Consider the following 22,319-nt stretch of genomic DNA (forward strand, 5'->3'; position numbering starts at 1 on the left):
TTAATTAGCACATGATAGAGACCTCTGTTACAGTGCTGTAGGTCTGTGGTTCAAACCCCACGGGTGGTTGCAAAGGAAACAAATATAATTTTGGGCATAGTGGAACTGGCATTTCCTATTAAGAAAACAAAGAAATTTCACTTTGGAAAATGATGAAAAAAAAAGTCTTTCCTACTAGACAAATAGGAGGATTGATTCAAGAAGTCCAAAGAAAATGCAGAAGTTTGGGCTGCTCAGACTACCTTGCATAAATTAATACAGGCTTTAATTACATAATCACACATCGTTTTCATCCCCAATGTCTTTGTCTTAACCTTAAGGGAATCACTTCAGACTAGGGCAGACATCTGAGAAGGTAAATAAGGGAAGACAGTCATTAGAGTGATACAAGCAGGAAGTACAGCACTGCACAAGCCATCAGGAGTAAAATATAGCTAAGTACTGGTGGGTGGCTGGGATTTTTAGCTCTATGGTGATATATAACATTAGATCATAGTTATTTGTAATGTGATAGTGCTATGTAAAGCTGCAGTAAAAACCACCTCTGCTCTACTCTTTGCATGTGATGTGAGAAGATCACCCTGGTCCAAAAAGTCTGTAGTCTCAGCAGTTGTCAAAACAAACTCGGGGGACAGGGTGGAGTAAAACCACGATAAGGCTGAGATAATGTGAACTAGTGCTCAAAAGCTATGGTTAAAACATGCTGGCTGCTCCCTGATTCCCAAGACACTGGATCTGAGCTTAGCGATGCTACTGCTCCTTCAGTTCAGGCCAAATGTTCGGATGATTCAACAGGAAGGCCAGAAACTGTCAGCATCCCAAACGTCTTCAGCCAGCCCACCCCTAAAGCAGGAATAATGAAGTCAGTTTTACAAACAAAAGTTGTGCATCTGCCAGTTCTGATTGCAGATTGCACATTCCAGCACCACAACCAGACAACAGAGAAAAGAAGAGCATCATGTTGTCCTGGGGTCAAGTAATCATTTATTTCTTTCCCTTGTGTGCCATAGACAGAGTGAAATTATGTTTCCTTTCTGGTAAATATTTGTTTGAATAAAAAAAGAAAAATCCCAGACCCTTCACATTTAAATAAAAAAATTGCTTAGAATTAAGATAATTTCTTCAGGGGCTATTCTTTTTTTTGACTGTGAAGACTTATGTTTTTCTAGTGTGCAGAAATGCTGAGTTGACAGTGTGAACTGTCCATTAAACTCTCTGTGGACTTCTTCCCCCCTCCCCTCCAAATAAAAAATACAATTTAAAGAGTATGAGCTTTCCCACAAAGCAGAAGGATTTCTTCAGAATGGAGAGGTTAGGCACTTAAAACGCAGGCTGAATAACAATCCTATTTTAATTTCACACACACATACACACAACAGGGTGTCCTTGCACAGACATTTAAAAACCAGAGTCTATAAGCCAGTAAAGTACCTCACACCACACAAGGGCCAGTCTACCTTTACTAGTTTTGTTGGGTTTTTTTTTCATCTGCAATTACTATTTGCAGCCAAAAGGACTATCAATCAAGAAATGTTCCCCGAACTGTGCCTTAAGGAACTACTGACTACCTGTGGGTGAGCAGCTGCAGATGAATTCCAAACCTCAGAGCCCAGCACCCAGCACCTGCCTCCCCAAATGCAGGGGACAAACCAAGGTGTAATGCCAAAAGCGGGGGCATAGGAAAGTTGGTGTCCACGACTCAAAACACAAGGGCAGTCTATGTAACTGGCAACTCATATTAAAATGAAATTACATGCATTCTTATGTATATAAAAATATACCACATTTTTTCAGAAATAAGTTATTTGTGTCCACAGTGCTGCAAAGTCACTGCAGCTAAGGATTGCTTATGTTTTGGGCTCTCTGCACTGTAGGGAAATGTCACACAGGGATGAAAATAGGAACATGAAGGGTGAGGGGTTCTGAAGTACTCAGTGCTAATTTAGCTTGCTCTTCGCTTCTTTCCTCCCCACCCCTTGATGTTCTTCAAGACTTGCTGTCATTCTTTTCAAACAGCAGAAAAGTTGAACTGCTGCCACCTGCTTTAAGGAAATCCCAGCCCTAATGACACGTTCAAAACAACTGGAGTAGTTTGTGACAGAATGTAACTCTCGAGGCCTAGTCCAGTGTTCTAATAAATAATAGATAAATAAATACATAAATCACTGTTCTCTAAGCCTGAGCAATCTGCACCGTCCCTGCAGCTGACTGGGGCAGTGAGGGAAGCCCAGGCTGCTGTGAGCACAGGGATGCAGGCAGGGCTGCCCCACCACCACTGCAGCATTCCCAGGAGCTGCACTGCACCCCGCACCTACTTACTGGAATAGTTCATTACTTTTACCTTGACAATTACAAGTGATGGTACATATCAAAGAAGTGCCAAAATTTACATGAGGGTTTGGAAGGCACAGGAACAAGCTTTCAGCACACACAGCAGTGGTCCTGCAGAGTGGGAGAGATGTGCAGTGGAGAAAGGAGAAGCATGTCTGTGGCCAGCTAATATTTTTCAGGCAATTTACACCCCACATCCAATCCTACACTAGTAACACAAGAAGAGGAGGAAAGAAAATAAAGAAGAAAACTAGGTGAATTTTGTACACAGCATTCCTGTGTTTCAGCCTCTTGGACTCACTTATTTTACGAAATCAAGTTATCTGAATCTTAATGTGTTGTATGGCAGGAATTCAAAGCCTCTTCTTTACCCACTAAACTTGATCTGAGGCTCAACTTGACAATGTCGATAAATATGTTGCACTGCATTATTCATGCCCCTTCCCTGCCTCTGCCTGGCAAGCGGCAGCCGCCACTGGTGCAAAGTTGTGAGCTGGGAGCAGGAGACCTGCCCTGTATAAATACCTGCAATAAATAAAAGATAAACAAGATATGTTGCTTGGCGACATCTGCCTCTTTGCCTCTCTGTGCTGGGCTCCCAGCACAGCAGCCGCTCAGGGGGGCCTGGGAAGGGGGTTCACAGGCTCTGCAGCTGGAAGTCACCGTGCTGGAGGTTTGGCTGCAGCTGTATTAAATAAACCACTTGGATAAGGATAGAAAACACCCCAGCACTAAAATATCTGGAAGCTGAAATTCTGCTGATGAGCGTCAGGAGATCAGTGGTTTACAATGCGAGCAACATTCCTTTAGCTACTCATCATCATCGTAATCATCATTATAAATCTTGGCAACCAGCAAAAAACATCTATTGTTTCTATCCCTCACTTCTTTCCCCTCCAGATCTGCAGACTTAGTGACGAGGATATTTTGTTGTGGTTTAACCCTCAGTGGTTTATCCAGGCAATGCAGGGACTGTCTCAGATGAAGACACTTTGCTGCAGCAGTACTTGAGCGGCTGGTACGTAGTGACCAAATCAGGAGAAACAGTAACTTTGGTTTCTTCGCTTACATGCTGTCAAATGGGCTGAAACTTGTAGTTTCCATGTTCTTCCTCTGATGCCATCATCTTAACCTTTCCAGCCTTAAGTTTGCTATTTGTACACCACCACCAGCATGCCCTAAATAGATTTTATGGGGTTTCAGGAAAGCTTCTCTGTTCAGCTTCACAGAAATAGTATCTCATCCAAGGCCTTTCTTCTACAACATACATCTTGCTCCAACAAGGAAAGCCATTAAGCCCCAAAGAAAATTAGAACTGAGTCACATTTACATTTTCACTGCATCTAATCTGGAATCCACAAAGATTTCAGGCTGCTTAAAGAAAAATAAACCATGAAAATGTACGTATAGACTCACACATTCAGAGTTTCTGCAGGAACAAACTTCCATGATGGTGAACATAGTCTCTGTCCCTGCAGAAACTGAGTCATCACATCTGACCCTTGAAGCTGCAAAACTGAGATGATGCCACATTAATGAGGCAGTATCACAAGAGCCACACAAAAAACACGCTGTGCAGAAAGGTCACAACACCCAGAATATATTCAGACATGGAAAAGGTCGACAAAAGCAGAGATATTTCTAAAGGCTGCAGCAAAGCACAGCCCTTAATGCAATCTAGGAAGCGGTGAAAGTCTCAAGAGTAGCACTTCCCACTGACAAGGTATTCACATGTTCACCTCCTTGAAATTGCACACTTCTGCTGCATGACTGGAAGAAGGCAAAGGAAAATGACTCCAGGAGTGACAGGATATTCCCTGTAGTCACCTTTAGTGGCTTAAAGATTCCCTCTACTGTGTCTATTATGTTCTTGTAACTAATACTCCATGCAGCTGCCAATTCAATCCTTATTAAAATGAACTCTGTGTGTTCATTTCTTGTAGGAACACTGCTGTCTGAATTCTGGGAACCAACTGAGATTTGGGAGGCACTGTGGCTTGGGGCTAAGAGCTCTTTTTTAAAGAGCTTTGCCAAGTCAGGACTGAATGGTTTTCCCCACTTATAGCCTCCAGACCTTTATTATGCTTGGGCTGCAACATATACCCAGCTCCACCTCTGCCAGACCCAAGCTGTTACTTTGCTTCTGAGTCACAGCAGGCTGAAGTACTCATCCTTCACTACATTCCTAGTCTGGGATACACTCTCCTTCACCTGAGACTGGTTGTAGGAAAAGAACAGGCTACAAGTCAGACAGAGGAGCTGGCCTTGCTCTGTATACTCTCTGGTCTGTGCTGTAACTTGGAGCACTGCAAGCCATGCAAGTGGGGATGTTCAGGGCTAACAGCTCTTTACACCAGTGACTGCTGTTTGGTCTCCAGCCCCTCGGTACAAATGAATGGATTTTATCCTTTATTAGGGGAAACTGCTCATCTGTACCAAGCTAAAGTGTGGGAGATTGGCCTCAGGACAGGGTAGTTCTGCACAGGGCTGGTGTGGATTTTGCAGTCCTGGCTACTAAAGTTCAGCTGCTGCTGCTATCTTAACAACAGGTTTGCCTGCTAAACTCAGGGATCCACTGAACCTGGTGGTTGTTTAATCATCAGATTTTTCCATTCAGCTCATGCCCTTCAGGTCTAGTTTTTGCCTGAAGCCCTGGTTTCTCTGGTGAGAAAATGTAGCTGGAGCGGTCATACCTGTCACCCACAGTGGGTGCCAGAACCCTTGCCAGGATGGACTACAGGGAAAGGATGTGTCTGCACCAGAGAGCTTTGATCGAGACCTGCTTCATTCCCAAACCCAGCAGTACTGGGATCTCTGGGTGCTTGGCTCCAGGCCATTTCCTTATTAAATACAATTAAAAAGTGGTGCTCTTACCACCCGTTGAAGTTTGTACTTGTTAGATCAGGAAGAAAAATATACATATTGAAATAAGTTTCTCCTGATCTGACATGCACAAACATTATCTATGCACCCAAACACACGCACTCATAAATACATTGGCCTACAACAGATACTGCCTCCCCCAACAGTCAGACCCTGAAACCTGAGGACTTCCCCCTCAAGTCATGTTTTATGTGATCTAACAAACCATGGGAGATAATCATTGCAATAAATGCATCATGCAGATCAATAAATGCATCCTGCAGGAGAGGGTAAGGTGGCATCTATAAGTATCAGATATTTGTCAATATCATCCTCAGAGCTGGCTGGGTAACCAGGAGCATGTGTCAACCTAGGGCACTTCTAACCAGACACTGATGCTCTTCTCCCTGCAAAACATTATCCCATCCTGGGGACACTCCTCCTATAAATCAATACAGGTATTCAGAGAGTAATTAGTCAGAGTAACAGAATCTGAGTGTCCTCCTTTATAAACACTAGCTAATTAATTTTCACAATGTCTCTAAGGAGTCAAGAAAATACGATGACCATTATGTAAAATATATGACAAGAACGTTACTATTATTAAACCAGAACTTGAAAAAGAATAGGAAGAGCCCCACCAAGGAGATATACAGCAACAATCAACTGCCTCCACACTTTAAATATTTTTAACAAAACTCAGAGATGAACATTTATTTTACCAGTGCCAAAACTAACCTTAACCTCTGTAAAAATTTTACACTCTGTTAAAATATATTAATTTTCTTTGCAGTCCTGAGCAACTTCCTGTTTTCACCATTCTGCCCGAGTACTTCTTCTGGAACGGGACTAGTAGGATACTGGAACAGCCCTTGGAAGATTTCAGAAGCCTGCTGTGGTGCTCATGAGGCTTCCTCTATACTATGTACAAGCCACATAAAACAGAGCATCAGTACCTCTGTGGCAAGGCTTGGCATATCTCTGTATACTGAATCAACATAATTATTTAGAATCCATCTCTCTGCATGTAATTTCTTTATCCTGCTATTGTGTTGCAAAGAATGAAAACCATGAAGAGCTGATCATCCATGCACCCTCCCCTGGGTTTTTTTTTTTTGAAGTTAAAAAATTCCTGGTTGTGACAAAGGCAGTCTCAAAACTGGAAGCTGTCAGCCTCAGAAAAAACACGGTCAGAAGCAAAGGTGGCTGTTCAAATGCAACCCTGAAGTCTCCACTCGAGACAGTCAGCTGCAACACTATATCACCACTGCTTGCAAATATAAGAGATTTTAGCATGTGGCTTCCCAGGGGAACCTTTTTCCATAAAAAATTAGTGTGGACAAAACTTCAGAAAAACTCTTAAAATACCTGAGCACATCTGTATGGATAACACCATTGACTATAAATAATCTAGTTAAAGGATGGACTCGGGAAAGGGAGAAGTTTAAATGCTCCACTGCTTCTGAGGCAAGGTCTTGTGCATCTGTTTTTTTAAGGAGGTAGCTCAATATAGAAGGTTGAACTGCTGAACCATACTTTCCTAAGCCTTAGAAGAACCAGGAAAAGAAGGAAATTACATCCTGTGAAAAGTGAGTTTTATCATGGAGAGAAGTCTAAGAGGAAATGATTGCTCAAAACATACAACTAAATAAAATTTAAAAATAAATAAATAAATAGAAACAGAGATCTCACATAGGCAACTGCAGAAGCTCCTCCACAGCCAATCTTCTCCAACCATTCGCTCATAATTATTGAACAGAGGACTAACTCTTTATGAAAACAAATGTGTTCTTCATTAAGAAATTTACCTGAATAGAGTAACTGGCAAGATGTATGCTTGGAATTACAATAAAAATCTCACAAGGCAACTCCTCTGGGGAAAACAAACTGGATTTTTCATTATAAAAAATGCTAACTGTAACTGTGTAAATGTCAACCATCTCGGTACATTCTGCCTTATCAAGAGCCACGTACATAAGCAGCAGACTCTTTGCAAGACAAGTTTCTGTGCAGCCATGAAACACAAACGGTTACTATGCAATCTCCCAGGGAAATCAAATTAATATAATAAAAATAGTTTCACATGTGCATGATACAGCATACAGATGCTGCTTATACAACACTAAGAGCCGTTACGGTATAACTCATCCATGATCATAATCGCTTCTTTCTTAAGTCCTGGAATCCCAAACAGAAGTGCACATGTAACTGCACGCCTGCTTTTGCATATACAACTGCTGTCGCTGCAAGCATAAATTAAGTATGTATATTGCTACATAAAAACCTACTCAGTTACAGATGTGATTTTTTCTCAAACTCCTTCCAGCTTCTCCTGGGCTGGACTTCTGGCTCGGTGCTAACAGAGCTCCCTTTTACGCTCTCTAGATTTTTACTGCATTCCCAGCACGTAAGAAGAAGGAAACGCCTATTCTTAACTGCAAGCAACTGTACAGAATTGCAAAGGTGAAGAGCAAAACCACGGAGAACCTTTTAGTGTTTTCTACATTTACATCCCCATTCAGTCCAACTTTTGTGCTCACAACTTCAACTTAGATATCTCTAAACTCAGCAGGAACCACAGCAAAGTGCACTGGAAGCAGAGCACTGACACTCATGGGGTAGGGATTGCTATTCGGTGAAAAGGGGCTTGGAACCCTGCAAAGAGAATCAGGAGAGCACCCGCCGGCAGCAGAGCACAGCCTGGCCTCCACCCTCAAACAGATTAGTGGGAGGCTTTACCCTGCTCATCCCTGCTGGACACTGGGAGTGGGGCTGCAGATGAGTCTTCAAGCTACCCTGCAAAGCCAGAAAGCGGGTTTGTGGTGTCTGGGCAGCCTCCAAGGGGTGAAATGGAACAATCTTTGGAGAAAAAGGGGCTGGTAAAGAGGAAAACAAACCTGACCTTGAGAACCCCACTGACGGGAGAAACATTCCCCTATGGTAAACTGACAAAACTTTCTACCCCAATTTTAAGGCTGAAAGGGACTAGCAGAGAGGTGGCGCCCACCCCATCTCTTCAAGTATTCAAGGGCAGGCTGGATGGGGCTTTGAGCTACCTGGTCTAGTGGAAATTATCTGTTCACAGCAGGGGTTTGGAATAAAATGTTTTCTAAGGTCCCTTAGAAACCAAACCATTCTATGAATCTTCTGGTTTCTTGGCTCCTCCTGGTCCTAGCAAGAGATAAGAACTATGCCTACGGCATGGAGCTGGACTGGTGGCCAGCACATGCACATACACACACATACACAGGGCTTTAGCAAAATACCTTCAGTATAAAAAGAAAAAGAAGAGCACAATCAATCTCTTTATCCTTGACATGGTGTAAAAGAGGTGCATAATACTGCACATTTAATTGCACTTTCAAAAATCACCTACTGGATGGGCTGTCTAAAAAGGGAGAACAAAGCAATCCATGCCTTTTAAGTAATGGAATGCTAAGGAATGGTGTTAAACAAAATTTGCTGATACATTCTTGCCAAAACTGCAATAATGATAAATCCACTATAAAGAACAAAACGTCTATTCGCAGGGGAGAAACGGAGGGATCTGTGCTCCAAATTCCATTGGAAGCTTTTGAAATCCCACCCTTAAATAGCATAGTCTGGTGCCAAACTTCACAAATCTGCTAGTAACTACTTGCAAAATTACTCGAGAATCAAACCAGCAACAAGTTTTGCTACCCATGGGTGTTGATTGTAACCACATCCAATAAATATAGGAAAAATAAGAATAACAAAGATTACATTAATGTTTGGTTACTATTTTAACACCCTCCCTTAATCAGTGTTGCAGGAACATAAAGACCTCCAAACTTTCTAAGGTTCGTTTTCAGGAGGCTTCTGCAAAGCCAGGATATTCTTCCAGCATTTACCAGGTCTGAAATTTTATAGAAGCAGGTTCTCTGGAGTACATTTTCTTAACAACTGTGTCAGTAAATGGACTTGTGAGTCCAGTTTTTTTCATTGATTTGCCCAAATAAGCTTAAACAAAGAGCAGCTTTTCTGCTTCCCACTTCTGTTTGTGTGCAGAATATGAATACTTTTCTACCTCAAAGGACTTGATTTTCTAAATCACTTTGAAATCCTCAAAAGCTGCTATAAAACCAGTTATCTTGACTGAGATCGGGAAAGGAAAAAGAGCACAGAAGGATCCCCACTGGGTGAGTTTGATAGGACCATGTGTGTGACCTCCGCAATGCTGCACAGGATTTAGTGTATCAGGACATCACTCTCACAGAAGTCAAGAGTGGCTGCCTGTCAGTAGCATTAAATTGATTGCATTTGATTTTGTTAAAGTAACAACAGAAAGTGGAAAATAATTAATTGCAGCAAATCAATCAGATTAAAAATAATTTCCAACAACAAAAGCAATATTTAAACAACTGGGGAATAACGGAAACCCACTTTGTAGCTTAACCATATCAGTTCCATCTGTTATTTTAAGGGGTGAAGCCTGAACTGAGAAATCTGTGTCACACAGAGGCCGGCAGGTTTGTGAACTCTATCGGGAGCTGCTTAACAGTTGGTCTTAATCGTTTTCCAAGGCACAAAGCCGAGATCAAGATGAATCTGTTTCCCACATTGTTTCCTCCCAACAGGGTTGGATTTCAGATTTGCCTGGATTAGAGTAAAGCCACCGGAATTCCCCACCTGGACATTAAGGTTGGAGGCCTTGATTTCAAAGACAAGTGGTATGCAGTAATTCCAACCTGGCCCCACGGGACTGCAACTTTTCATTTCTAATCAGTGAATTGTCTTTGCACAAAACATTTCTTTAAGAGGAGAAGCGGGGGGTGGGGGGGGGGGAGATTTTATTACATCTTCCCCTTTATCATTTTCTTTCAAAGCCAACATATTTTTAGCCTAAATACTAATGAATTAAATGTAGTATCGTTAGTTCACCTTTTCCAGAGAAATTAATAACAGGGCTGAGATTTTTAAATCCCACACTGTTCTTCTGCCTCACCCTGAATTTGCTCATGTGTTACTTTTTCACATAATCGGCTTGGGCTCACTGGCTGTGCCAAGCTGTGGTTTAGTCTCACAGCATGCTGTAACAGCAGTGACCGGGACCTGAACCATCTGCACCTTTATCCTACAAGTGCATTTACCCAAAGGAACAGCCCTACTTCAGCTCAAGAGCTGGAGAGGAAGAAGGTCGAAGTTTCTCAAAAGCCTTCTAGGCTAACAGGAAGAATGGGACCCCTTCTCTTGCAAAGCCAAAAATATTGTGGCATGGTTAACTCTCTGCACAGTGCCTCTTTGTGCTCTTTCCCTTGACATAATGGGTCCAGGCTGAACCAGCCACCCCACATCCAATTTGCAAAGCAGTGTGGATTTCTTCAGCTCCCTTGCAGTGGGATGGGTCTTATGGGTCTTGGTACCTTTCCTGCATATCCTGCTCCACCCTCCTGAAGTCCTGAGCCCACACAGATGCTTTGGCCCAAAAAAAAAAAAAAAGGCAGCAAAAATAGCTGCACCACCAAAAGGCTGCTTCTGCCACTACACACACAGGGACCCATCAAGACACCTTGATGTGAGTATGTCCCACTGGTCTGGAAAAGCCCAAGTGTTTGTCTTGGCAAACCCCAGCTCATCTCAATGTTTTATCCAAACTTCCATTAGCTCCCCAAGAAGGTTTACCCTGACAAATATTTCCCTGTTCCGGGCAATGAGTAAAACTCATTTTAATAGACTTTAGAGGAAGAGCCCTACAAAGACCTCTACAAAGGCCTACTTCTGCAAGAGAACCAAAAACAAAGGAAACGAGTATTTGCATAATACATGTGGATTGTCGAGTTTTCAAACATTACTGACTTGAATCTGGAGGATGGAGATGGTTAGACCAATCATCCCAGATGAGCCAGGATAAAGTATTTTCATTTTCTTCTGCTGAAAGCCAGGTGTCTCTGGCTCTCTGACAGGCAGAGGCAGCAGGGGTTGGAATGGTTGATGGAGTTACCATTTCCACAGCTGCCCCTGCTTTACTTTGAATCAAGTTATCCATTATCAATCCACTCCTGAGACTTGACAATTTACAACAGGCATTTAAGCCATCACCCAGTTCAATTTGCCTTAACCATCACTCAAGTGCAGCACTTGAGAATGCTGATGACAGACAAGCCATGGTCTACCCATCAGCTGCCCCAAGCCACCCTAACCACAGCTTTCATTTTTCCTTAGTCAATGTGAAGTACAGAGAGAGCAAAAGTGTAAAAATGTGGACAATTCCCCCACACCTTCTCTCTATTTGCAATATTTCAATGCAAGGTTGTGCTTTTGCAGGTCAAGAAACAATTCCTGAAGTTTATCATGACAAAGCATCCATTTCCCTCATTTGGCTGTAATACAGCAGTCCTGTTTCATTCCCATGGAGGAAACGAGACTTTAAACAACGTGCAGGACTGGATATTATTACATACCAGTGGAATACTGAAATTTGGACAAAATCTCACATCCACATGGAAAAGAAGAACCACATCTCTAGACTTAGAACAATAACTGGAAACAAAAGCCACCGACTGCTCGTTCAAACAAGTCTGGTGTTTGCCTCATTAGACTAAATCCTGTGTGCCACATAACAGAATAGCAAACCAAAGTACTAAATACATGATTAAAATTTTTTTAAAAATCTTTACAGCCTCTTCATCATGATGTCAGAAGATTTTGTCAGAACACATTTTTATCTGATAACATGTGTTTTCAATACAGACATATTTGGGCCTGCATGTCGCTATTTTAGCACTAACATTTACAAGACTATTTGCTGAAGGCAATTTTTGAAGACATTTTGTCAGTGGCCAAGTCCAGCTTCCATTGAAGTTAAGTGGAAGACTCCCACTGACCTCAATAGGAAACAGCTCAGACAGTCAGGGCAGGATTCAGAGCTGTTATAACTCACTGAAATGCCACAAGTTGAGAACAGATCTCTAAGAGCAAAATGGGTAAGCCCAGGAGGAAAATGCCACCAAGAGAAGTAACAGTATCCATTAATAAATACATTAAAGCATGGTACCATGGAAGTTCTTCCCTGGCTGTGCCAGTGTAACAGATTTGCAGTCCAAGTCCCAGCTCACCACCAGCTGCTGCTAACGGGATCCTTTGTGGGGCTGTGCACCACTGCTTGTGCTCACTGAACCTGACTGGGGGAGGGCAACTAAACAAAAAAAACTGCACAAGGTAGGATGTTTTCAGCAGTCTCGAGTGATCTTGCTGAATTAACAAGATCAATTCAGACTCCTGAAGTCAGGCATAGACAAAAGCACTGAAGGAATCCCACATTTACTGTCTTCTTTCAGATAATTATTTTCTTCCAGTTCATCACAACTAGGAAAACTTTGTTTAATAGCTTGTAATATTGCAATCATGACTGTAACTGTATTTCCTTCATTTGAGTGGAGAAAAAGCTTAAAAAAATTCCTTGCAGACAGCTTTTTTTCCCCCTCTTTTTCTTGTTATAAAGTCTACACTTGCTGCAAGGGCACAAGGGATGGAAAAAGTATTTAATTAGTATTTCCAGAAATATCCTCGCCTAACCCATAATGAGGTCATGCCAGATCATAATCCTCCTCAAATACAAGAGACAAAGTGATTTCCCTTTCATACAACATCCTTTTTTGGGTGCAGCATCGACAGCTTTTCTGTGGTTTCAAAGGAAAAATAAAATTGAGTCAGTCTGAGTGGGGAAAATCCAGAAACATCTAATACATCTTCCTGTGAGATAAATTCAGCAGTGAAGACATGGGTGGGATCTAATACAACCAGGATACTTTCTTTTAAAGAAAACAGAAGGAAAAAACCCAGACCAAAACCACAGCTCCAATCGCCATGTGCCCAACTGAACTCCTTTGAACTGTCTGCTCAAATAATATTTCTCTTAAATCAGGGAGGGGTGTGTTTGGGCTACCTGTGTCTATTTGCTATTCCTCTCACTTGCCAGAACCAAACCTGAGTCTTGGGTGGACCCCTGAAAACATGGAGCTGTGGACACCACAGGGCCAGCAGCCCAGGGAGGAGCTACACTACCACTGCTGCTGCCAGGGCTTGGCTGGCACCAAAGAGGCGCCGGCAGCAGGTGCAAGGACCAGCTGAGACCAACCTTCTCACTGGAAGTCATCCCTCCTCCCTCAGTGTTTCCAGTGACCAGAGCACTGCTGTGTTTTCAACACTCCAGAAAAAAAAAAACCCATCCCTCAAGTGGCCCTTCCTGGACAGGGAAGCTCATGATATTCTGATGTTGCACGGCCCACTCTCCTTATGAGAGATGAGTCAATGAGCCAAATAGCTTGTACATGGCAAAAATACTAACTTGGAGGAAAGCTTTCAATCTCATCTTGATGAAGACATCAAGAGCTTGAAACCCCACCAGCTCCCTTAGTGGCTCATCCCAATAATTATTCAACTCCACTGTCACATTGAGGCAGGGAGCAGAGCTCAGGTAGATGCCCAGGTTTAGCTTGCAGCTGGTGATGGCTCATCAGCTTTTCCCCACTGGAATAAGGGGCCAGAGAGCACAAAGCATTTTCTCTCCTTCAATATTCCATAATTAAATAAATCAGAAAAAGGACATTATCTGCTGTATTTGCCCTCTTCTGCAAACACACCATGTGTTATTTCACTATAGAAATCACCGGACAAAGCTGATTTACTGGCCAGCCTCAGGAAGCCAGTGATTCTCCAACCCTCTCTCCCATCCCCCAAAGTTTATTGTTGAGTTCTTGGATCATCAAGTACAGAGTGTAAAATAATTTAATGGTGGGGGGCATTTTCATCCTCCTTCACTATCCCAATATGACTGAATTTATTGATTTTGGATTGCTGTAAATTATAATGTAATTATCCTGCTGCACAAGCAGCTTCCCATTCCAGAAATTAAAAAGCAATTCAGGTAAATGATCTTTAGTTATCATGGTGCATCCCTGCAGAACTCATTAGGTTGGGGGATTAGATGGCACACCAAAACTCTCACAGGGAGGGTGACATTGAAAACTATCACACCTGACAATACAGAACTTCCTTTTGATGACAATGGGCCAAACTGCTGGTGTGGCACATTTCTTTCCCTTTTCCTGACAAATTTGAGATGCTATCAACTTGTACATCTCCCAGGATCTCTAATCCTCACTTGACCCTTCTAAAAAATAAATACCATTCCTTTGAGGTGAGAATGCCATTAAGTGGAATACAAGAAATGGACAACATCTCAAGGGCATCTGTAGAACATTGTCATCTGATCCCACTGGATCTCAGGTGGAAAAGCAGCTGATGTGAGTCAGAGTCAGCAACTACTTTTTGAGGTGGGAGACTGCCAACTGGCACAAAAGAGAGCTCACACCAGATTTCCAGACAGCTAAGGTGAATTTTCCAGCCTTCCCGAAAGAAAGCTCTATCTGATGGGATTGCTAAAAGATCTGATCAACTGTAGTCACAGAAGATATGTGCACTTTGCCAGCACAAGTGTTCTCAATCCCTTTGTCTTGCCCAAAGGTTATGTCTTGCCTCCCTAAATCTGCCTGCACTTCAGGCATTTTCCACTTGCTGTTCTACACTGTTGTGAAGGCTAAGCAGCCATCATCAGGCTTCACACTGAAGGCGGCTACAGTCGTTGGCAGATGAAAGGATACGTGTGCACATAGTTTGCACATCATTAAGTTCGCAAAACACTTTGAGGATGAAATGTGCTACATAAATATAACAGGTTATTAAATTTCTTGGTGCCTGCAGTGGTCTTCGATGGATTGTGCCTAAATCTGCTACTGCTTTTAGGCTTTTTTTTTTTTTACCCCCATTCCCCCAAAAATTTTAAGTTTCTCCCTCCAGCCAGGGAGTCTTTCACACCTTCTGGTGGCCCCATGGAGCTGCTGTGCAGACATGGGGAATCACGCTGGCTTTCGGCTGCCTGTGCGCAGTCTCTGCTCATTTCCTCTGAAAGTGGTGGCTGCCAGACTTGAAAGACCCCTCTTGCTCCCCCTGCTCTTCTCTAATACAGCCCTTAATTAATACTGACGGCTGCTACCACTTTGGAGTAGGACAGCGCAGATCCTTGGTATATTAGTCAAACACCATAGAGATTTATGAACTCATCAGCGTGACCAGGATACTCAGAAAAGAAGCAAAGCCCTTCAATTTAAAATTCTCCTACACCATCAGAAATTTCAACTTCATCTACAAGTTCTTCGTACTGTGAAAGTTCACTAGCTCAGTTATTTCGCTTCTAGAAAGGAACGTGTCCTAATATGGACATTTTTGCAGCATTCAGCTAAATTCTGAAGATATACAAAGTACCCTGGTAGCCCTTCCTCCCATTAAAACAACCTATTAACTCAGTCTCATGAAAGCCCAAGTCATATCTGGTCTCTGTTTCTAGAAGAGACGGCTCAGCAACCTCTCTCTCCCCATCTCAGCAGCACACAGTGCCACAATTACACAAGGCGTTGTGGCTCGAGCATGGAACATCACTGAAAATCTCTGTTCTTTTTGCGGATGCATGCATACTTTTCAAATTTCCTAAAAGGAGAGATTATTGGGTTTTGGCCCGGCATCTGAAACCACTCACAGGCCACACACAAGTTACCGAGTAAGCAGACGACATCCTTTTCTTAAACCCTTATGGACACAAACAGATTTTGAAAACATGTAGTTCAACCACCTCAGCAAATTGTTTCCCCGGTGTGTTGGTGTTGGGAGCCCAGTGCCTGCCATTCCTCCTTCTCCTCACCCCCCCATTCACTGTTTACAGCAAGAAGGACATTAGTGCTGCACTGAACCTGCTCCAGTTCTTTTATATAGATTTAGACCACATAATTTGATCATGACCACCAGCAGTTTTATTGCCCTGATTTATATGTAGCCTTGCAGGGGTTTGGGGCTTTTTCCCTTTATTTGGTAAGAAAGTGAAACTCATACCAGTTCCTTCCCTGCTGTAGCCTGAGGACAAGCTGCGGGATCTCCACAGCGCTGCCACCCTCCCTCTGCCCTTGCTGTGGTCTCAGAGGGGAATACACACACTGCAGGAGCTGGCTGAAGCTTCTTCTCGAGCAGAAATCCTCCCTGTGGACCTCACTGCCTCACAGCACTTGGCTTGTCCTGCCCAGGAGAATGGTCCAAGTGACATCCAGGAGAATCAGTGTTGCCACTCCCCCAGTCCATGAGTGTGACACCCCGACAGAAACTCCAGTGTCATTCCCTCCCTTGCCTGCTGACTCTCCTCCCAGCGAAGTCAGGAAAAGGCTTCTTTGGCCAAGTCATCACTTTACAATCCAAATATCAGGGGATAAAAATCCAGGCAGCTCTGCCACGGAGCTAAGGGAGATGCGGCTGTTGGGCCAGGCACGTTGCTACCAACCATCTGCATTCCCAGGGCACACTAAATCTGGGATCTGTATTAGTATTCTCCAGCAGGCATCTGGCAGATATTAAATACCAGCCTCCCTGGAGAACTTGTTACCTCCTCATGCTTGACTGCGTGAATATAAGTGAGCGCCGTGCTTGTATCTGCTACCTGAAGAGGCTAGACGAAGCCTATCTAAAACATGCCAAGACTCCATATCTGTCATTACCATACCAATTTCCTGAATGAAAATCCTGCCTGTCTTTCATTTAATCTGTCTTCTCTCTCATTACGTGACCAGAACACGCTGTACTAATTACAAAGACAGGTCAGTATGTGACTCAAAACCTGATTTCTGTTACTCACCTAAAATGATTACTGCCTGGACGAGCATGATGCTCTGGAACAAGAATAACAAAGCCCAGCAATCTTTCTGCCTTGTCACTAGCATGCGAAGAACTAATTTTGCACTGGGCTATGGGCTTAGAGAAAAGGTTCATCAGAAATCCAGTCATCTCACCTTGGTAACCTCATCTTCACAACAATGTGTACTTTTTTCCAGCTTCTCAATCTTTTGTCTTTGTCTGCACCCAGCTGTTTACTTCCCACACCTCTGAGTGTGTAATGTTTACTAACTTTTCCCTTTGCTACCAAGTTCTCCTCTTGAGGATCCCACAAAATGGTGTCTTGTGGCTCAAATCCTGCTGTTACATTCTTGTTTCTCACATCTCTGTATAGCAGCTGGTCAAAGACCTTCAGATCCCTCGGCACAGCTCAGCCCTCCTCCCACACAACTTGTCCAGGCGAATTCTGCTGCTCTGTATATTATTGTATCTGAGTAAAGCCTTTTGACTTTAATCCACCGTGATTTCCATAAAGGACTCTCAGCTTCTCTCTACTATTCTGAGGTCACTGGCATCTTGTGTCCTAACCCATCAAGCAGTAACTTTGCAAAACTTTGAAGTAGAAATCACATTCTCCCTAGTTATGGGGTTTACACTGATCAAATATTCCTGGCATTTTCTTCTGCCTCACTCAACACAATAACTGGAAAAATAATTTCAAAACTACCTGCAGAACTGTTATCAGAAAACTCACAGGTGACATGAGACACCATCCACTACATGTGCACCCAGAGGCAGACTGCAAATGCTGGCTACAGCTGCACCCTTTGTAAGTGTCTAGAGAGACATCAACCCTTCTTTATGGTATCCATAACCATGGCTTTCAATGGTCAATTCCTTCTTCTCTTCTCATGCCTTGTTCAGCTCCCTTCAAATCCCTACTGGTTTGGGCCATCAGCCCTGTATCTCACAAAACACAAGGTTAAGTGAAGCGAATTCAGGAGGACATTTCTATTCTGCCCTCAGGACTTAACTATGGGAAGGTTTTGAGGCTGGAAAAGAATAGTTTTTCATTATGGTCACAGAAAGGAAGAATAAACTAAAACCACTGCAGATACAGGCACTGAGGAAAGGCCCTTTGGGCTGATACTTAGAGAAGCTCATTTCTATCCTCACCCAAGTGCTACAGAGGTTAAAGACCTGCTACAACCTGCCATAAAAGGCAAACCCCACATTAATAGGAAATGTGTTCCCCTCCCCCATTCCAAATGTATTTTTTATGAGTAAACATTTCTGTATTAAGACTTACTGTCTTCAAAGATCCCTTTTATGTCCCAAAGGTAACCATTTAAGTGTTCTTATAACAGCCGTTACTTATCTTTACAATGGGCAATGCATGTGAACTCAGTGTCTGAAACTTTAATTTTGCTATATATTTTTTAGTAACTACATATAAATCCAGCCTGTTTCAAGTGTCAGTGACTCTTTGTGACCAAAAAACAGCCTTGGATCTTATTTCACCTGCAAAGACATTGTTCTGAGTGGAATTAAAAGCAGCAAAAAATTTGCAAAACTCTCAACCCTTTTAACTTGCTTGCATAAGTCACGCAGAACGCACAGGGCTCAGAATATGAGATGCAAATGTTTTTCACACATTCAGTCATCGCATATCTATTTTAAGAGTCACTGCTCCAGCAGTTGAAATACAGGACCCTGCAGTAAAGATGTTTTAAGGATGTCTTTTTAACAGCAGAGGAAAGTTCCTCTGGAGTTTTCAAAGGGGAAAAAAAAAATCACACCAAACAGGAGTACTGCCCGGTCCTCTGCAGCTGATTACAGTATTAGAGTGTCCATGTGCACAGCAGACTAATGGGAAGGTAAGCTGAAACTAAGTTTCTCTCCAAAGCTGTCATCCCATGACAATGATTTTATCCTTGCATCACCTAGCATCCAAGAGTCTAATTACAAAGGACTTTGCTAAGACCATTGTCTATTGCTAGACTGGGTGAGCATACATGCCTGTTGGGTGTCTATTGCTTGGGTCAAGGTAAACCCTGAAGCTCTCCTTGGTTTCTGTAAATTCATCCAGGTGTGTCCAAAACCCCAACCCAGGTACTTGGAGCTTACTCACAGACTACATATGCAGAAAACTGTTTTGAACTACGAAAAATAATTTTCTCTTGTTTTGATATAGAATATTTACATTGTTATTAACAACTTGATGTTCTCCACTGAGTTCTGGGTAAGATCACCTGAAAAACTTTCTCATTTCAGAGCAAGCATGGCCCTTTGGAATACACTCAATCTCTATACCCCCAAACGGTCTCTCCACTGCAGACATTGAAAACACCTTCACTGTAAGAACTTAAACTTATCTTCCCCAGCCCTGAAAAACTCTTTTATTGTCCCCTTTGGACAATATATGTGACACCTAAGACATATGAACAAGGTCACCCTTGTAAGGCAGCACCCAGGGGCAGCAGCACCCTCTTGCAGGTGGTGGGAAGTGGGAAATGGTAACCACCCCACGGTCTGACCCATTAAGTGTTTCCTTGTGACTGATGCCATAAACATGCTAACCAGATGCTGATGGATGGGCCTGGAGGCCCAAAGAACAACCCGAGTTCATTATATAAATGAGGGAGCAAAGGGAAGTCAAGCAGCTTTCCCAAAATCATGAAGGAAGTTTGGGACTTCATCAGGAACTGGAACTAATTTTCTCCAGGCTCAGTTCTGTGCCCTCACTGTAGGGAGCCACCAAAAAATTGGGTATCTTCACACAAGCAGCGTCTGGGAGTCGGATCAGCTTCCCACAACACATAATAATTCCTCTCGTTAAAACGGGATGTGCAAACCAATGCCTAAAGTCCTCACCTTTGTGTTTCTCTGGTTTTACTTTATAGTGTGGCTGTAAATGCCTCTGAAAGAACATCATCAGCTGTACCTGCAAATCAACACAAACAGATTTGGCTTAACCTCAAGCCTCACTTGCAAGAAGGCACTTGCACACATTAACAGAGGACAGGGATATTCACTCCAGCCAGGATGTAGGAAATTCCCCCCATGACTGCTGGTCCATCCCATAAAGAGTAGCCATAAACTAGGGTGAGTATCAGGAAGAAAAACTGAGTGAGAAAGATAATTTCATCACCTCACAAACAGAAGAATTTCATTTCAGAAAAATCTAAATATTACCCAACATTCTGGCTCCAGGGTCAGCAGTGCTGACCCTCATCACTCTCTCTTGGCTCAGAGCATCCCACACAGGTGCATAAAATCTCTGCTTTCTTTAAAAGATTAAACTGCTGTTGAAGCAGCACACACAGGGCCAGGGGCTTAGAAGAAGATACCTCCTCTATTGGATAGTCTTCAGGAATGTCAGACACTGATCTTTTACATCAATACAACTGAAGCCATCAAAACATCTACTTTAACTATTTACTTAAGGATGTATCTGTTGCCAGCTGTGTTTTTTTCTGAAAATCTGTCAGTCAGGAACTGATCTTTTCTTACAGAAGAAAAGAGAACAGAATAGAACAGCTTTCTGGCTAAAACGGCACCATTCAAAACCTGCAAATGTAACTGTATTTTAGAAATCAGATACTGGTGGCAGTAAATATAAATATTTTGCTTATAATCCTCCTGTTCTCATTTATGATTTACTTACAAGTGGAAGCATTTTCAATGGGATGATCTTAAAAAGATCTGGGATTCCAGGAGGAGGAAAAAGGTATTAAAAAAGAGAGGAAAGAAACCCCCACTGAGCTCTCTAACAAACTACAGAAAAGGCAGAATTGATTTCAGTGAAGTTTGTGATCATGTGGGATCACATTCAATTTTTTAAATTTTCATTTTGGACTCAGCCTATGTGCCCAAAGTTTTGCTCAGTTCTTTCCAGCAAGGTTTGCCTGATGTCAACCCAACACCACTATGGGAGTCACAGAACATCCAGCACAGGACATTTTCCAACACATGCAGAGTCACGAGTTTAACATAATTCTAAAGAAGTTTGCATGAAAATACTATATCCCCTTCATTCTTTCAAGAGCTAAATTTACAATCTTGGCTGAGGTTTTATTCTCTGTCATTACCATTAAGATCAGAGAACTCATCCTGTCAAGCATAGTCCCCACACAGAATTCATGGGATATCAATTTATTTCAGAATTTAGGGTTTCTGCAATTTTTGTCTCACTTGGTTCTGGAAAAAACTGTCTCTAATCTAGCACAGTACCACTGTGCTTGGTACTGAACAAAGGCACTGCTGAGTTAGTTTAAATTCAGTGATAACCTATTTGTGCTACTGAGCATTTTCATACCCTTACGCAACCGAGAGGAACGAAGCTGACTGCTGCATCGTGATGTTCTCAGAGGCTCTGGATGATGCATAGACAACTTGTGCTCATCTCTCCTGAAAGGAAAGAAACAACGCCTCCGTTTGGCAGATGGGCATGAGGATTTGAGTCATCTGACCATGATTACATGGCATATCATTGAGAGACGAAGGGCTTGCTAGTGGATATGGTGAACCAAGGAACCTGGGCTAAGACCTCTGTACTATTATTGAGGTCCCATGTGTACCACATATGAACTTCTCAAGTCCCAGAGATAATCACTTCCTGACATCCCTCTGAAACAGCTCAAGCCATTTCGGCCACTTTGGGCCTGGAAAAAATCCCCTGTGCTCCCTGTCTGCAGAATGGGAGCAATGACATCTCCCTGTCTTGCCAGGATGTTCATATGCAGACAGATGCTGAAGTGTTGAGGCTGTGTGGGGGCTGCACAAAGCAAGAAATCCCCCCACAAGCCTTGGACTTCCCAGAAGCCACCAGACAGCACAATTCATCTTCTCTAATTATAAAAACATAATAAAAATAGTGCAGTAGAACTGGCTGTGTCCTCTCAGGCCTCTGCACCTCACTCATCACCACGTGTAACCATGAAAACAGATAACCAGATTTCATGGGGGGCAGTTGAATACGGTGAGAAACAATGCCAAGTCCTCTTTTCACTGCAAGGTCTATGGATGCCTTCTCAAGGCCACTTCTTTAGGGGCTGCTGGGAATATAAGCCCTGTTTCTTGGTGCTGGTGTTGCACAGCACAAGCACTTCTAGGAACATTTTTCTTTGCCACTCGTCTGACCTCAGGAGCAGTCCCACTGCTCTGTGCAGGCAGCCATGGAATGCTCTGCCAAACCCTATCAATTATTTAGCATCCAAAGGTAGACCTAATCTGTGTGATAAAAGGATGGATTTTATCTAAGGCTTGCTCCCCTTAAGGTGATTTACACAACTGGCCTCTCTAGTTGTTTCCCTTAACATAATTATTTACTTTTGCATTAATAGCCTTCCTCCATTTGGGTTATTTTTAGGAGATTTTGTAGCCTTGAGAATTTACCATGGCTTTTCCCCTTGTATTTTCAGTAGGGATTTTTAATTTCCCATCTCTCTGAA

General features: G+C 42.7%; 1 protein-coding gene across 4 annotated transcripts in view; it reads right to left on the bottom strand.

Annotated features, from left to right (window-relative positions):
* GLI2 (GLI family zinc finger 2) overlaps positions 1-22,319 on the bottom strand; it is a 187,750-nt gene that overhangs the window by 109,634 nt on the left and 55,797 nt on the right. Inside the window, exon 2 of one of the 4 annotated variants that reach the window (XM_038142268.1) lies at positions 19,741-19,810. The exons of the other annotated variants lie outside the window; for them this stretch is intronic. Within the exon in view, the coding sequence (XP_037998196.1) occupies positions 19,741-19,801 (61 nt within the window). The 5' untranslated portion in view covers positions 19,802-19,810. The remainder of the gene's footprint in view (positions 1-19,740; positions 19,811-22,319) is intronic. 4 annotated transcript variants of the gene reach the window in all.

Source organism: Motacilla alba, chromosome 7 (assembly GCF_015832195.1).
Source record: "Motacilla alba alba isolate MOTALB_02 chromosome 7, Motacilla_alba_V1.0_pri, whole genome shotgun sequence".
NCBI lineage: Eukaryota > Metazoa > Chordata > Aves > Passeriformes > Motacillidae > Motacilla > Motacilla alba.